This window comes from Amaranthus tricolor, chromosome 5, assembly GCF_026212465.1.
Source record: "Amaranthus tricolor cultivar Red isolate AtriRed21 chromosome 5, ASM2621246v1, whole genome shotgun sequence".
In the NCBI taxonomy this organism is placed as follows: Eukaryota; Viridiplantae; Streptophyta; class Magnoliopsida; order Caryophyllales; family Amaranthaceae; genus Amaranthus; species Amaranthus tricolor.
This window is the reverse complement of record NC_080051.1, coordinates 11,669,534-11,688,767: the sequence shown is the minus strand read 5'-3', so window position 1 is coordinate 11,688,767 and position 19,234 is coordinate 11,669,534. Positions and strand designations below refer to the sequence as shown.

General features: G+C 33.3%; 1 protein-coding gene across 2 annotated transcripts; it reads right to left on the bottom strand.

Moving 5' to 3' along the window:
* Positions 1 to 4,423: 4,423 nt before the first annotated feature.
* On the bottom strand, positions 4,424 to 7,605 carry LOC130813699 (uncharacterized). 2 transcript variants are annotated; one of them, XM_057679546.1, is made up of 5 exons: positions 7,163 to 7,605; positions 6,517 to 6,581; positions 6,322 to 6,382; positions 5,678 to 5,824; positions 4,424 to 4,859 (listed from the first exon to the last, which is right to left on the bottom strand). In XM_057679546.1, exons 1-5 carry the CDS (start codon positions 7,434 to 7,436, stop codon positions 4,723 to 4,725), a joined length of 684 nt encoding a protein of 227 aa, XP_057535529.1. In that variant the 5' UTR covers positions 7,437 to 7,605; the 3' UTR covers positions 4,424 to 4,722. The 2 variants fall into 2 exon arrangements, 1 of the variants encoding a protein (XP_057535529.1); XR_009042224.1 differs by having other exon boundaries at positions 4,724 to 4,859; positions 5,577 to 5,824.
* Positions 7,606 to 19,234: the final 11,629 nt, after the last annotated feature.

Below are 19,234 nucleotides of genomic sequence, written 5' to 3'. Positions count from 1 at the left end.
TCACTCTGCATGGCCAAGAGTGTTACCAATAGACTACTTTTTGAAGAGTAGACTCTACGATCTACGCTTGGAGGAAGGTAAATCTTTAAAACCATACTTAGATAAGTTTTATTCCATTGTTATGTATTTGCAAAACATAGAAGCCAAGCTTGATGATGAAGACTTGGCTATTTACCTTTTATGTTCTCCGCCTCCATCTTATAAGAATTTTAGAGAAACTTTACTTTAATTGTAGAGATAACTTGAGTAGTGATGATGTTAAAAATGCCTTAACTCAAAGGGATTTAGTCGATACACAATTATGACATAAAACACAGGGTGTCTTGGGTGATGGATTATTTGTGAGAGGGAAGACTTTTGAGAAAGGTTCCACTAGTGGGAGTGGAAACAAAGCTAAAGGGAGGTCGAAGTCACGCGGGCCTAAAAAAATAAGACTTGTAACTATTGTAAGCTTAAAGGACACATTAAGAAGGATTGTTGGAAATGGAAAAAGAAAAACACTAGTGATGATGGGGCTAGGGTAGCAACTAGTAATGCCGATGCTAGTTACGTTAATAATAGTGATGATGGTGGTGTTTTAGTTTCCACATATGGGAATTAAGATAGTGATCAGTGGATTCTTGTCTCGGGATGCACATTCCATATGACAAACAACAAAAATTTCTTCCAAACATATGAGAGTGTTGATAAGGAAAATGTGACAATGGAAAATAGTATATGTGAGGTGGACGGGTTTGGGCGTGTGAAAATGAGAATGTTTGATGGAATGGTGAGAACCTTGACAGATGTGAGGCACGTTCCTTGTTTGAAAAGAAATCTCATATCTTTGGGGTACTCTTGATAAGATCGGGTGTAGGATTACTTGTGGAGGTGGAGTTATGAAGATTGCTAGAGGGTCACTTGTGGTGATGAAAGGGAAGATGAATGGGAGTTTGTATGCTCTTTAAGGTTCAACTATTTCTAGCTCGGTGAATGTTTCCACAAACACAATGTGTGATCATGAAACAAAGCTTTGGCACTTGAGACTTGGTCACATGAGATGAGGTATGTATGAACTTTCTAAAAAAAGTTTATTTGATGGTAAAAAGTTCGGGAACCTTGGGTTTTGCGAACAATGTGTTTATGGGAAACACAAGAGGGTTAGTTTGAAACCCGCCATACACATCACTAAGGGGATACTTGATTATATCATTCCAATTTGTGTGGGCCTTAAAGAGAGCCATCACTCAGTGGTTGTAATTACTCGTTTACTTTCATAGATGACTTCGAGAAGAAAGTTTGGTGTTAGTTCACTAAACACAAAATTAAGTATTTGATTTTTTCTTAAAATGGAAGAAAATTATTTAGAAAAACACCGATTGGAGCATCAAGACCTTAAGAACTGATAATGGTCTTGAATTTGTCGATGGTAAATTTCTTTAATATTGTGCTAGTGAAGGTATTGTAAGACACAAAACTTGTGCAGGATGCCTCAACAAAATGGTGTTGCAGAGAGGATGAATAAGACATTGTTGGAGAGGGCTCGGTGTATGCTAAATCAAGTAAAATTGGGGAAGCATTTTTTGGCCGAAGCGGTGGCCACGGCATGTTACTTAGTCAATTGCTCACCTCATACCGCCTTGAAATTCAAGTCACCACAAGAAGTCTGGTACAACACTCTGGTAAATTATTCTAGTCTTATAGTCTTTCATTGTCCGACTTATATTCATGTAAATGATGAAAAGTTAGAACCTAGGTCAAGAAAATACATATTTGTGGGATATGGAGTGGGTGTAAAGGGGTATAGGGTGTGGTGTAATGAGTCAAAAAGAATAATCACTTCGAGAAATGTTGTATTTAATGAAAATAGCATGTTAGTCTCTAATGTAGAAAAGCCCATTGAAAATGATGTAAATGATGTTGTAATTGATCCTATTGATGCACAAGAGGAGGTACAAGCTCCCAATACCGAGGAAGATGAAAATGATGATGATGTTCAACAAAGATCTCCTCCTTTGTAACAAGGCAAAAGAGGAAGATCGTGGCTCTAAGGAGCTACATTAAAGAGTGTGATTATGTTACATATGCTCTCAACCTTGCTAGCAAAGTCGAAGAATCACATGAACCAAGTACATACAAGGAGGCTATGGCCTCAAATGACTCAAGCAAATGGTTGATAGCCAAGAAACAAAAGATGGAATCATTTGTAAAGAATGAAACTTAGAATATCGTTGAAGCACCAAAGAAAAATAAGAATGTTGGGTTCAAGTGGATATTTAAGAGTAATGAGAGTCCTTCTAGTGGTGTTCCTCCCATGTACATCGCAAGGGTAGTAGCAAAGGGATAGTCTCAAATTAAGGGTGTCGATTTACATGAGGTTTTCACTACTGGTGAAGCACCCTTCTATAAGGGCACTACTAGCTTTGGTGGTGATGGAGAATTTAGAGTTGCATCAATTGCATGTGAAAACAGTGTTTCTTCATGGTGAGCTTGAAGAGGAAACATTTATGAAGAAAATGGAAGGTTTTGAGGTCACTGGTAAGGAAGGTCATGTGTATGGATTGAAAAGATCATTATATGGGTTGAAGCAATCGCCAAGGTAATGGTAAAAGATGTTCGATTCTTTCATGAGTTCACATGATTTGTTAGAAGTTCTTATGATAGTTGTGTTTATCTTAAGAAACTTAAAAATGATTCTTTGTTATATTTGCTCTTGTATGTCGATGATATGTTAGTAGCATGTAACACATAATTTGAGGTGGAGAACTTGAAAGAGTTGTTTTCAAGTGAGTTTGATATGAAGGATAATGGTAAAGCCAAGAAGATTCTTGGGATAGAGATCATTAGAGACCGGTCTAAGGGTGTCTTATACCTTAGCTAAAAGAAGTATATCAAGAAAGTTGTTCAACGTTTCTCCATGGGTGATGCTAAAGGTGTGTCCACCCCTCATGCCTCTCATTTCAAATTGTCGAAGCAGTTGTGTCCACAAACAAAGGCAGAAGCAAAGCAAATGGTAAGAGTTTCCTACACTAGTGTCATTGGTAGTGTGATGTATGTCATGGTATGTTCTAGGCCCGACATAGCTCATGCGGTGAGTTTGGTAAGTAGATATATGTCTAATTCGGGGAAGGGACATTAGGAGGCAGTTAAGTGGTTATTGATCTATTTGAAATGTACTTCTAATGTTTGTCTCATGTATGGGAAGGATTCAAGTAAGCTAATCGGGTTTTGTGACTCGGATTATGGAGGACATTTGAATGCTAGAAAATCCACAAGTGGATTCGTGTTTACATTGGGCAGCTCGGCAATAAGTTGGCAATCATCACTTTAAGATGTGGTTGTCCTTTCAACAACCGAAGCGGAGTACATAGTCGTTGCCGAGTCATTCAAGGAAGCAAAGTGGCTCAAAGGTCTAGTTGGTGAGATGTGCAACAAGGTGTGTTCGGTAAGTGTGCATTGTGATAGTCAAACTGCAATTCACTTGGTTAGGAATTAAAACACATTTCATAGAAGGTCCAAACACATCGATATCAAGTATACTTTCATCCGGGATGAAGTTGAGAACAAAAGAGTGGGTTTAAAGAAGATTGATACTAAAGAAAACTCGGCCGAAATGATGACAAAGCCATTGCCTACAACCAAGTTCAATTTGTATGTGGACTTGGTTGGTCTAACTCCTTGCTTGATGTGTTGCGCTTTGGGGCATGTGAGGTGTGTATGTTGTTTTATGTTTGATTATATTCTTGTAAGATGAAGTGGATTGATGAATGCTTTAACTTGGGTGAACTCAAGTCAAGTGGAGATTGTTGAAGTTATTGGTGTCTTGAGTGCACCATTCAAGTCTATGCATTCATGGGTGCATAGAGATGGAATCGCATAAGTTGATTAATATGTGTGTTAATGTGGTTGTTAAGTGTGTGACATAATGTGAAGGTTTATAATGGAGTTTAAGTGTTTGCATTAATTCATGAAGTTATGAAGGAATTAAGGTGTTACTTAAATGGCATGATGAATGTTAATGTAAATGAGGAATTACAAGAGTTGATGCTAAGTCAAAGATTGATGCCTTGATCGAGGCATCAAAGTAAAGCACCCTTGCCTTGAATGAGCAAGTTACTCAGAAGAAAACAGAAGCTGTTGATCTACAAGTGCCCGAACGCTCAAACAGTCCAAAAACACTCCAAAGCTTGCTGCTAAAGGGCGCTCGAACGTGCGAGGTATGTGCTCGAACGAGCACTTGTCCCTGCTTCACCTAGGATGTTGTTTCCACTTTTCAATTGGTTAGGAGTTGTTTCAATTCTCATTAATTCTTAGTCTTTATTGTGTCTTTTTTGCATTTTATTTTCTTTCAAACATTGTTAAGTCAATGAAATTTGTTATCGTTCGAACCTTATCGATCTTAGCTCACATTTCAAGTGTGATGACTATAAAAGCAAAAACCATATAAATTTGAATCAAGGAAAAAGTAACCGACCCATTCTCTCATATAATATTTGTTAACATGTTTTTAAGAAAGTATTGTACATTTTGAGGTGAAGCATCCAATTACCCTCTTAAACAAACTTGCCACAAAATTGCATTGCTTTCCTCCTATGGAGATAAAGAGTAGATATAAACTAATGAATTTAAAATCTCTATGCATCTTTCACTTTTTATGAAGATATATATGCACTCATTAGCCATTAACTCATTACATATCATCACGAAACTGTTGGATAAAATTGAACTTTCATATCCAAGAATTTAACTTGTAGTTTCTGGTTGAGCAGTTGTCTGATTTGTGCCTTCGCCTGTTATATCTTCTTCTTGTTCTTCTTCTTCTTTGGTATTTAACATTTTCTCTATTTTTCGAACTCGAAATATTGCAAGATGTGTATCTCCTATCAAATTTAAAAATGCAATCAACATCTTCATATAGGTAAACAATGCTAGAATACTATAATTTGAACTAAACCAAATCTCTCTCGAGTCAATTTCAATTAAGTCAAAGTTTAACCAACCTAATTAAACTAATCAGCTCTTTACCAACTCTTATTGCTAAGGCGAATCAAAAATTATACTCCCTTTATTTCTTTTTTTTTCTTTTCATTTACTTTTTTTACAGTTTTCAATATAAATTTTAAACTACAATATCTCTAAATATACATAATAAAAAATTAAAAGAATTACATAATAAAGAAAGTATACGTTAAGAAAAATCTAACAAGATCTCACATGAATATATTTTATCTTTTAAATATATGTTAAAAACATTACTTAAATTTCTCTCTTCTTAAGGTCAAATATTTCAAATAGGAAGAATACTAGAGAATTAAATGACCAATATATATTAGATGGGCTGAACACTCATATATATATATATACCGCCAGAAGGTAATTTTAATGTGGCCGATTTCCCCTCTTTTGCAATCAGTTTCGCTATATATATATATATGCGCGCGTTTAACCAATAATTTCAATAATTTAGCTACTATTTTTTCGTATTAGATGTTAATCATATAATTAAATAATAAATTTTGATTAGATAATTGAAATTATGACCTAGTAAAGGCTCCAATCTATAGATTCTGATGCATTCATAATTTTTAAAGAATTACCAAAACAATCTGACATTCATTTGGTTGACTTGAGTGCTTTAGTTATCATTGGAGTCATACGTTTTTGGTTCAATTAGACAGTTTGACATGTGATGAATTACCAAATGTGAGCAAACTTCCAGGAGGTACAGCAGCAGTAGCACCAGGAGGTACCCTCTTTTCATTGATGAATGTCCCATTTGTGCTATCCATATCACTTACATATAAATTACCTTCCTTGTTTTGAATCATAGCATGTACTCCTGAAACTGCACAACGTTTACACCACATTCATTATTTATTACCACTACTATACACTCCATTAACTTTTATTACCAAATAAACATTGTTATTATGTATAAATGCTCTAAAATTGGTACTAAATTCCAATCGGAAACAAATCTTTTGTTGTTCTAGGCAAGACTTATGTTCCAACTTAAAACCCTACCTAAGGTGATCACCCATAAATAATGCACAGATTCTTGTATGAGACGGTCTCTCTCACAGTATCACAGTAAGACATGCCTCTTATATGGTTAAATAATCCAATTATAGAAATTTTTATGATAATGAATCTTTTATATGGATTCGTCTCTCGGTTAGACAGTCTCATACAAGAGTGACCGTAAATAATGATGATTAATTTGGACACTTGGTGGTTCGATTAGCATTATCTTGCATTGATGACGACATGGATGGGGATTCAAGGGAAGCAAGAGAAGTGAAACATGGAGAGTAACAGGGGTGCAAGAGAACGTGTTAGTACCTGTGGCAACAGGAATCACCAAATCCGCTTGCTCAGGTACACGCCCAACAATCATTTGTTCCTGCTCATCAATTAACACCATAAATAAACACAAGTATCCATCTCTATTATCGTCATAACATAATTTCAGATTATGATATACAAATGAATGTTAAAAATAAATCTAAAGATATAGCCTCTAGGAGGATAACTTACAGAAAAAATTTCATATGCACTTGGCATTGCTACCTTGAAACCTATGTGCTTCCAATCACCATCTCCTGCAAGGCATTTGATACATCATAATTATCAAACAAGCTGAATATATAATCTTTATTTTGCCATCCCATTTAAGTAAACAGCCAACAATCAATTAATAATCTTTATCAACGGTTAACTTAACGACAAATAACTAATTACAGCCATTACTGTCATTTAATATTAACAACATTAATTATGAATCGGCCAACAATCAAAATCCAAATACTTCAATTGCAATAGAAGATAATTTTGGCACTTAAACTCACTCTAAACAACAAGAGTATCTAAAAGCAAAATCATGTCAAATAACACATATCAATAACTACATGGTTTTAAAGTTTTTAATTCTTTAATTTAGAATTATAAATGACTATATGTAAGATTGCACATAATGTGTGCTATCAAAGTTCAATCGAAGATAACTTCTTTGTTATCAACAATAAGGCGAAGGTTGTATATATTCGACTTTTAAACTCCACAGTGGGAGTCAGGAGGCATTCAGTGCTGAAATGTTATCGTTGTACTAAACATCAGCTCATGCGATGGTTGGAACATGGAAGACAAAAGAATAAAAGAGTTAGCCATTAATTAAAAGACTGACCTACAGGTTCAAGAAGCCAACCCTGTACAACAGTAGCAGAAGAAGTTGCACCTTCAGAAGCGCATACAACACCAACTTTTCTTTGTGTAATTGGGTTCATACATTGCAAATTTATCCTAGTAACACCTCCAACTTTAGCAGATTGATGAGAAAGGACTGAAGTTTTGCATGGTAAACATGAGTATGAAGAAGAAATGGAAGTAGAATTAGAAGAATAGTTTAAGGGCTTGGAAATCTTGGGAAAGTAGAGAGATTGAGATACAACTGCCTCCATTTTTTTCAAATGAAAGCTTTAATTTGCTGATCAAATCAATTTTTTACTTACAATGTTTTTTTATTTTTCAATTTGGAATTTAGATATGTGGCTAAGATATTTGGATAGGCAGGTTCTCTGGTTATGTGGGCCACATGAGTTACAGATGTGGCAGCCATTTATTGGTAGTGATAGTGATATGGATAAAAAAATCTTGTAAAGTGATCAACCAATAGTAATTGATTGGATCTGGTAATGGGTTAGGCATTTGTGATTACAATATTATTAAGTGGTGAATTCAAAATTACTGGTATATAGGATGGATTAATAATCCTCATAGGATGTGTGTTTGTTTCTGTTTTAGTAGTTATTGTTTTCTAATATTTCCTCCGTTTTTAAGAGTTATTTTCTTGTGTTATTTTAAATTATTTCATTTGTTGTTCTTTCAAAAAAATTTTATATTTATATTACAAATTTTGGATATAACTAACCTTATTGATCTTTATTTTAAATTTTTATTAATGCTTATGGCTAGGGATGATCGTGGGTCCAAAAGCCTATTGAACCAACCTCAAACCTAGCAATATTTTTAGGGATTGAATCCAATTTTTTGAGACTCTGCGGATTCGAATCCGGTTCCGGCTCCAAACCATATTCACTAGACCCGTTCGACGTGCTCAAAACCCAACAAACCATAATTAACTTTAAATTTGTTTTAAATCTATTTTTACATTTATTAGGACTAAATTTAGACTTGTATATAACCTAAAGACCCATTTTAGTACTAATAACCCTTTAAAATATAAAAAAGTTTAATTTTATATTTGTTTTAGAAAAAATTACCCTGAATAATACGACATTTCATTGATTTCCCTGCAATAATATAAATTTTCAATTAACCATAAACAATATGAAGCTTAATCTCATTTTTTTCCGCTAGTATACCTTACCGATTTGTAACGTGTAGAAAAAGTCAAATATGACCGTTGAATAAGATATTCATCCCCTATCTTTAATTTATTCTCTTCCGTTTTTGCATATTTTTTTACTTCTTTTTCTTACTTTGTACTTCCATTTTTTTTTACTTCTTTCAATTTCTTCTCATTTTTTATACCTCTTTCTAATTTCTTGCTTCATGTTTCCATTTTTTTTTACTTATTCTAATTTCTTCTCATTTCCGCCCTTTTTATTTTCAAAGGTGAAATAATTGAATGTTGAAGATGTATTCTCCTTCATCATCATCTCAATCTTAAACATCAATTGCAAAAGGAGTTCCTTTATGTAAACATAGTTGAAAAGTAACACTTTTTGATGTTAAAGTAACACTTTTGAAAAGTGTTTTCTTTTTGGCAAAAATGTGTTACTTTTCAACCATAAAAATTAAGGAAAAAAATAGTAATACGTTTTTGCCAACAAATAACAAGGTTCGCACGTTTCACAGTTCGCACTGGAACTCGACCCATTATTATTGTTAATATTATTATTATTATTATTATTATTATTATTTGGCAAATGAAGATTTTATTATTTACCATATCAAAACCATACAAATGAAGCAACACACCAAGTGAAAAAAAAAACATTAGTATGGAACAAGGGCTCACCTTCGAAGAAGGGTATCCCAAGCCCACTCTTCATGTGCATCACAAGGAGTACCAACAGCATAGACAAACTAAACAAACAAACAGAGTCAAAATGATTGTTGCTTTGAACATCTACTAAGCAGTCAAATAGCTAAAGTTACCTACAAAGGTGCTATCATTTACAATGATTGGATTAAGATTAAGAAGCCTATTCTGCACATAAACTTGAACTCGACTACTGATATATGAAGGTGATCTCACAAAACCATACCAAATGGGTTCATTTTGGTTCTCCAATTGTAGTAAATAGTGGAGGTAAAAATAGCACACAATGTACTCCGCTGTAGGGTATTACCTTTTAGTTTTCTGAAATCCATACGACTAAAAGGTTTAAAACAAACCCATGTCCAACTCTTGATCTCCTGTACGCACTGCTGACTAAATGTACATTTGTAGAACAAATGAGTATTGGATTCAGAATGAATTCCACAGAGAGGACATAGATCATTATCAATCACATCGATGTGAGATAATTTATCTTTCATCCTTGGCTTTTGAAGAACATCCATCCAGCAAATAAAGCGAGTCTTTGGAATTGAGAGCCTATTCCAAACTATGTTGACCCATCTGACCTTCATATGTGATGCTACACAAGCCATATAAGTATCATGTATTGAATATTGATCCTTACCAATCCAAGGCAAGAGTTGGTCCTTCACAGCACAAATTTCCTTCAATGTCAAGCTAGCTGTGATAGGTGCATTGAAGATCTCCCAACGACCTCCTTTAGTATAGACACCATGCACCCATTTAACCCAATTTAACCCACTAGGATTCCCTCAAATGCGAGATATGCCAAGCTATTTCCCCCACAACTGCAGTATTCCAATTTTGAAGGTTTCGAATTCCCAAGCCCCTAGTTTTTTTTCTTACAAACAACAGCCCAATTAACATGACCAAGCTTATGCGAATTATGAATAAAAAACCATAAAAAGGAGCTGCATATGGAATTAACAATATGAATAACACGGCGAAGAAGGATAAACATCTGACACTAATAAGTCAAAATCCCCATCAAGAATGAATTTATAAGTTGAAGGCGAGCGGCATAAGACAAATGCTTTGCATCCCAAGCTCTAATCCTCCATGTCATTTTATCTGCAATCTGCTTACAGTCAACCATGCTAAGACGTTTGGAAGACAGAGGAACTCCTAGATACTTGAAAGGGAGAGAACAATAAGAAAACTGAGATATATCTCTGATCTCCTCTTTAATATCACTAGGCACTTCTGCTATGTAGATAGCTGACTTTGCTGAATTGGCTTGCAGCCCAGAAGTTTGGGAGAATAAATGCAGGCAATTTCATAAAGACCTTAATAAGGACACATCTCCTTTACAAAACAACATCAAATCATCTGTAAAATAATGGTGAGAAAGTTTAATAGTTTTGCATCTAGGGTGGAAATTAAAAGTACTTTCTGCACTTCTCAAGATTCGAGACACATATTCCATGCCAATAACAAAGAGCAGAGGGGATAGCGAGTCTCCCCGGCGAAGACTTCTCTTGGCATGGAAACTAGGCGTAGGGATACCATTGAGCATGATCACATAACTTGTTGAGGTAATACAGGTCATAATGATCTTGATAAAAGTAGGAGGGAAGTTCAGTACAACAAGCATCTCCTTAATGAATTGCCAACTCATAGTATCATATGCCTTACAGAGAACAATCTTCAAGAGGCAACTGGGAGCACAATTCTTCCTAGTATAATGCTTAACAAGATCCTGGCATAACAGAACATTGTGCATAATGTTCCTAGCAGCCACCAAACGCTCCTTGAGCTTGATTAATAAGGTATCCAAGCACCAATTTAAGCCTATAACAAATAAGCTTCGATATGCACTTATAAAGAACATGGCAACAAGAAATAGGCCAAAAATTCCTAGGGTGCGATGGGCACTGAATCTTAGGGATCAAGGTTATAGTGGTCGTGTTCCAGCTCTTAAGCATCTTACCATTTTGGAAAAATTGTTTGATTGTCATAATAACATCATCTCCAACAACACTCCAGGAAGCCTTATAGAACTTACTATTGAATCCATCCAGACCCGGCGCCTTTTCATCCGGAATACTCCACAATGCATTCTTAATCTCTTCATTAGAAAATTTGAGATCAAGAAATTTACCTTACCTTGTTGGGAAGAAAAGATTGGGCCATTCTAAGCAATGTGAATGTTCACTGAGGAACTAGAGAAATGATCAAAAATCACAACCTATATTCGATCAGGATCAAAAATATCCTCACTATTCAAGTGTAAGAAATTAACTCTATTACATCTAATGCGGTGATTAATTCTTCTATGGAAAAAAGTAGTATTGTCATCACCCAACTTAATCCATTAAAGCTTAGCCTTTCGTCTCAAAGATGCTTTAATGTCAACATGTAAAATCCATAGATGAGAAGTAAGAGCAGATTCTTTAGATGCTAGTTCAGAAATCTCCGAATGAGTATACATCTGGTTTTGGATGTCAAGCAAGTCCTCCCTGGCATTAGCAATGTCATTCTGAATTTGATCCCTACCATATTTATCCTTAAGCAATTTTTTAAGGATTTTCAATTTGTGAGAAATCTGATAGCTACAGCACCCTTGAACATTAGTCTCCCAAACAACTTTAATGACGTCCAAGAAGTCATCTCTGTTAGACCACACATTGAATTATTGAAAAGGATTTTTCCCTTTACGATGAAGAAAGAATTGCACCAACATAGGAGAATGGTCATGGGTGCCCTCTAGTATAAAGGATACCACAGTATTAGGAAAGAGCTCCTCCCATTATGTAACAGTAGCAGCATTCTTAATATAAGATTAACATTTAATAATAATAATAATAATAATAATAATAATAATAATAATAATAATAATAATAATAATAATAATAATAACAATAATAATAATAAAAATAACAATAATAATAATAATAATAATAATAATAATAATAATAATAATAATAATAATAATATAATAATAGTAATAATAAAAATAATAATAGTAATAATAATAATAATAATAATAATAATAATAATAATAATAATTTCTAATACAATAATGTTGCGGAAGTCTCAAATGTCGAACTATTAAAAAAAACTTTTAATCATATTAACTAAAATTTATTTAAAATAAAATAGTAAAAATATTGCATCTGATAAGAAATATTATTTGTTCAAAATAAAAAGAGATACATCATTATCAAGTCATCATGAAAGGTACAAAATACAACTAAGTTCTCAATATATAACAAATGCTGCAGCCTGGATCGAAACATGAAGGTGAACCAACCTGCAAAATGCTGTCATCTGTGATACGGATGACAACCATTTGAATCAAAATCAGCTCCTAACGCTGAGTACAAACTCCTCAACAATACAATACTATGATAATCACAATATATTCACGAAATATGCAAAAGTACATTTCAAGCCTTGATTTTAAGTTTCTTAGTTCTCGTTTCTCATTTTCAGTTCTTGAATATTTTCAAAAATTTTTCACATTCATGACACAAATGTAAATAACATATTTGCTATAGTCACCTACACCTGGTAACTATAAGGTTCATCCAATTGATCTACTTAAACCCAAAATCACATTCACACAACACACATCGTAATGACTATTTGATATATGCAAGGGTTTGCCTAGAGAAGGAACATATATTACACACTCTAACTGCGATGGGAGTCGTCACTCCATCTTTTAATGCTTGAGCTTCTATAGGATGGGACTCTCATGGATCCCCTGTTTAACCCCGCCCGTGCTGAGAAACATGGGTGTCGTATTACATGTCGGTCCGTGGTTCGACATTTCCTTACAGTTAGAGTCATTTACCCTTATACACATAATTCCAAACAAGACTCCATGTTATTTATTTCACATTGCTATAAGTAAACCCTAGTCTAGTCAAACTCCATGGCAACATTTGTTTAACGAAAAGTCAACATATTTACTAATTCAATAATTCAGCGATTATCAATAAAAAATATTTCAAAAATTATAATAAGGTTCAAAGGGCTATATAAATTTTTTACAACGCTATATAAACTTATAAAACTTAAGAAAAAGTTTTTGTAATATTTAATAAGGAATTTCCATCGATTAAACATGTACATTAATTAAAAATTCATAATAACCAATAAAATATTCTAAAAATATATTAGATGTCCAGAAGCTATATGAAGTTAGTTTTGGACCAGAAAGTTCAATAAAAACGAAACTGTGCATTTTAACTAAATTGTTTGGCCGATTTACCGATAAAACGATATAAAATTATTAATGTCCTTAAATGTCAATGAAAATTTGTCCAAGGGTACTCATATAATCTTACTTTAATGAGAGTGTCTCATAAAAATTTCAATTCCAAAATAGTCCGTCTAGTATTTATTTTATATTTTATCGGTTTTAGATTTATCGTTTTATTTAAAATTCACAAGGGTTAATAGATGATTTTATAAACTTATCCAATGATGAAATTCCAAACCTACTGTCTATATTAGAGTCTCATAAAAATTTCAAGTCCAAAATAGTTCATTGAGTATTTATTTCATATTTTAACATTTTTACATTTTCTCAATAAGTAGCTAATACTTAGTAAAACTTCATAATAAAAACCAAAAGTTTATATTCTGTTTCAAACATGTAGGAGACATAATAATATGATTTTATTAACTAATTTTTAAATTAATAATATATTTAACCCGTTTTAATATATTAAAACATATTTTATTACTTAAAGTTTCATAAATGACCATTTTAATGACATAATTTTATGAAAATGAACCTAAAAGATTTTCTAACTTTTATCTACCGTAAAGTTGATATAAAATATACTACTAAAGTTCCTAAGCCCACACAAAATTTATTCACAAGAAGAACTTCACAAAAACATCACAAAACACCGTTTTAATGTATTTTTACATAATAGAAATTCATAAAATTTACATGCACAAATATTAAAGTAAAAATATACATAATAAAATCTATATCCATCAATAATATCATATAAATGAAAATTTTTAAGATACATATATTTTTCTTTCGTGACTTTAATTTAATACCGATTTCGGGTAAAAATCACAATACTTGAAAATTTATAATATAAACATGTAAAATAACATTTCTAATATTAAGAGATGCCAAATCAGGCCTTGTAATCCTATGGCTCCTTACTCTCAAAATAAATATAAAACATCAAACTTTATTTATAAAATCAACATCGAAAATATATATGTGAGATGCCAAAATAGGCTTTACACTCAATTCCAAAATCAAAAATACTTTACTTATATATACTTTATCAAATAAATTTATTTTTTTTTAAATATTTCAACAAATAAATTACAAGTTTTTTTTTTTATAAATTCCAAAAGTCCAAAACTATTGTTACGAGTAATGTCTGAGTTTGGGAGTAAAGTCAACTTCAAATTTGACCTAGTTAATAAAAATCAACCCTATTATAACTCTTGGCAAAGAGGTAATGAAAGTGTTATTCTACTCAAAAATACTACTTTTTCAACAGCACTCCTAACATTTCAAAAATTAACAATACAATTGAAAAATTATCAAGTCTCAAAATAAAATACCATCATACTCATATTGATCTAAAATTATAATTTATCCAAAAAAAATTGTTAGCTCAATTTATATCTAAGTATTTGACAAAGTGCACCATTAATCAACTAGTAGTTTTTATTTCTATCAACACTAAATTAGGAGTAAAGTAGTAAATCAATATAATCAATCTAGGTTATAGCTACTATTCACGTAAACATAAGTAGCCACTATTCACGTAAACTTAAGTAAATATGACCATCGTCATTCACTAAATCATTTTGTGATTGTGATTAATAACATCTTAACTACTCTGCAAAACTAATAATACATGGTTTACTACTATTTCCTAATATCAAAAAAAAAAAAAATTTACTCTTAAAAATAAAAACACTTCACTACCTGTTTTAAGCAAACTTTTAGAGTCATACTATAACTACACATTCTAGTACATTATATAGTAAGCAAGTCATTATCTCATTTTGGATCTAATAATAATAATAATAATAATAATAATAATAATAATAATAATAATAATAATAATTCACTCAAAATTAGACTTGTACATGACCAATAATCCTAATTAACTAAATCTCCAAAATAAATGAAAATATTTAACTATCCCTGAGAACTACTAGATTGAATGACCGCAATGCATAATAACATTACACTGATTAACATAGATTATATATATTGGTCACTAAAATAATTATAATTGACATTTTCTTTTCTTTTTGCATGTCTAAAATTTCCTTATAAGTATAAATAACATCATATGTGAATTAAGAAAAGAGAATAAGAGCTAGTTACCTTCATATAACCTTCAATTAGAGAAGAAATAAAGAAAAATAATATCATCATCATCATCCGACCCAGTTGCTCCCGCTCATAGAAAACTAAGGACAGGGTCTGAGGAGGGAAAGACGGCGGCAACTCATACCCATAAAGGAGAGCTCGGTCAAAGGAGTCCCCGGCTCGAGAAAGATAAAGAAATGTAGATACACGTGTAGGATAACTAAAAGGTGTATAAATAAAACGGAGAACCCACTACAAAAGAAAACACAAAACATAAAGAAAGAAAACTAGAAAAGCAAGAGGTTAAAGAAACAAAAGGAACACTCAGAGGACATCAGTAATCTAAGGCGTGGATAAGGCGTCTCCAACTATTCTTATCCCTAGTTAGGTCCGTAGAGAGGTGTAAGTCATGCAAGTCAACTCTTATTTGTTCGTCCCAAGTTCTCTTGGGTCTTCCTCGATTCCTTTTACCTACCCTCCTCACAGGGGCGTCGAAAGTCTTTCTCTACACATATCCAAACCACCTCAATCTATTTTCACGTATTTTTCCAGATATAGGGGCTACCCCTAGTTTGTTCCTGAATTCTTGGTTCCTAATTTGATCCATCAATGTGTGTCCACACATCCACCTCAGCATACGCATCTCTATAACTTCCATTTTATGTTCGAAAATCTTCTTTACAGGCCAATACTCGGTCCCATATAGCAGAGCAGGTCTAATTGCCGCCCGGTAGAATTTTCCTTTTAACTTGCTTGGGAATTTCCTATCACAGAGCACTGCGGTGGCTGCTCGCCAGTTGAGCCAACCCACCTGTATACGGTGATTTACGCCTGTATACGGTAATTTAAATAATAGCTTTAGAAAAATAATAACCCTCCAACAACCTCGTATAAAATAATTTCTTCTACACAAGTATACGACCCCAAATAGTATTCGACAACCTTGACTAGCTCTTACTTCATTCAAGTTTAATGGGTGAAGGACAATTTTATTTTATGAAAAAATAATACAGAACCGATATTGTAATGAAGAGAAAAGAAGAATTATAAAAAATAAAATAAAATAAAAAAAAAATAAATAAATAAATTTGTGATACTAGTAGAATGAACCGTCGGAGTTCCGGACTTCAAATGCCTACCACTTAGCTTCTACATTTTATACTTTGTTTAGGTATTTTATTAGTAGGTAAATAAATAAAACACTCACTAAAAGCTAATAAGGTATCATTAGTATCGTACTTAACAACATTAGATATGATAAGTCAACAAAACCTTTCCATACTATGCTAAATCTTTTACCCTCCCCCTCTATAAATTTCATACGGTTACTTTTAGTTTTTATTATAATTTTTTAATAATTCTTTTGTATTAATAATAATTGATTTATAGTCTGAATTTAATATCATATGCTACATAATTAATATAAATTATTCATGACCTTTGATTTCATGAATGAACTATTACAATAATTATTCATAAACTCATTTAGGTAACTAGTTATTTCTTAGTACGTAATAATTATGAATTTATTTGGCCTTTTTAAGTAAATGAAACTACTATATTTTTTTTATTTACCTACTTTGAAAATAATATTATTAGGAAGCAACTTATATTTTTTTTTAAACATACCATTTTACGGTAAACTAAATGATAAAGTTTTCCCAAAATTTTTGGGGTGTTACATAACTATTCTCGTAATATAAATAATAACTAAGCGTTTTGGGCTGTTTGACAAGTGATAATAAGATTTTAGAGATTTTGGCAGTTTGGTTTTGGTAATCGGGTAATTAAGAAATCTTACTCGGAGATTAAGGATAATTAATTAGATAATTGACGTTGTGAAATTGAGTCTGTTACAACTCTTTCCTCCTTAAGATAGTTTCGTCCCGAAACTAAGAGTTACCAAAAAGATTTGGGTAACGTTGTCTCATATAACCTCCCTTTTCCCAAGTAGCCTCATCTACTCCGTGGTTTTACCATAGTACCTTGATCAACGAAAATTTTGAGTTCCTCAACTTCTTAACCCAGGTGTCTAGGATCCTAATATACTTCTCTTCATAACCCAAAGACTCGTCGATCTGAAGAGGTTCATGGGTAAGCACATGAGATGGAGCATGGATATACTTCCTCAACTGAGACACATGAAACACATTATGAACCCTTGCCAAACTCCAAGGTAAAGCTAGCTCATAAGCAACCTCTCCTACTCTTCTTAAAATCTCAAAAGGTCCTATAAACTTTGGGCTTAATTTTTCGTTAACACCAAAACGATGAACGCCTCTCGTCGGGGAAGCCTTAAGAAAGACCTTATCACCAACATCGAACTGAAGCATCCTACAGTGATTATCGGCATAACTCTTCTGTGGACTTTGAGCTGCTCTCATATTTTGCTGAACCTTCCTAAGAGTGTTCATTGATTCCTGAATCACATCGGGCCCTCCGGGAACGATCCTATCCATCAAATCTCAGCATAGCGGCACACGATATTTCCTGCCATAAAGAGCTTCGTTCGATGATATCTTAAAACTCGCTTGAAAACTATTCTATATACAAACTCGACCATTGGTCGCTTGTCCTCCCAAGAAACTTCAAAGTCTAATACACAACATCTTAAAAGATCTTCTAAGGTCTGGATAGTTCTCTCTATCTGCCCATCAGTCGCAGGTTGAAAAGATATACTCAAACACAATTTTGTCCCAAAAGCCTCCTGCAACTTTTCCCAAAACCTCAAAAGAAATTTTGGATCCCTATCTGAAACAATAGTCCTTGGTACACCATGAAGTCGAACAATCTCCCTAATATAAGCATCGGCTAGCTGCTTAGCTCCCAAAGTAATCCTGATCGGTATGAACCTAGCCAACTTATTCAATCGGTCGACTATAATCCAAATAGAATCATTCCTTCATTGTGTCCACGACAATCCCACTACAAAATTCATGGATATAAAATCCCATTTCCAATCTGGGACAGGTAAAGGTTGAAGTAAGAACTCTTCTTCCTCTCAAATTTTACCCTCTCACATACTAAGCACTTAGACACAAACTCAGACACATCTTTCCTCAAAACTTTCCACCAAAATAGTTCTTGAATTTCTTCAATCATTTTATCTCGTCCTAGATGCAAATGAAACAAACTTTGATGACCTTTTCTCAAAATATCATTTCTCAACTCGGGCTAGTTCGGCACACAGAGTCTAGGATTCATCCTTAGTTCTCCTTTCTTGCCTATCCCAAACCATCAGTCTCATTTGCCTCGACCCTATGAATAAGCTCCACAATCTCGGAATCCTCTAATTGCGCCTCAATAATGCGATCAAACAAAGTCGATTGTACGTCATGGCTCCCAAATACTGACCAATCTCACTATGGCTACATATCTCCAATCCTGAATTATGAATCTCTCTATATGACTCTCGGGGTACCGACATAATATTATTAACTGAAACTTTAGGTCTCCTACTTAAAGCATCTGTCACCTTGTTGGCCTTTCATGAGTGATAGATAATCTCCAAATCATAATCCTTAATAACCTCGCGCTACCATATATGTCGCATATTCAACTCCTTTTGATTAAAGACATACTTAAAATTATGGTGGTCGGTATAGATCTTACAAGGCAACCGACATAAATAATGTCTCCATAATTTCAACGCACAAATCACTGTTGCAAGCTCAATATCATGCACGGGGTAGTTAACCTCATATGGCCTCAACTGTCTAAAGGCGTAAGCAATGACTTTTCCTTCCTGCATAAGGACACATCCTAAACCCTAAAAAGAAGCATCACAATAAACCTCAAAAGCCTTATTACAGTCAAGCATGGCTAAAATCGGGGCA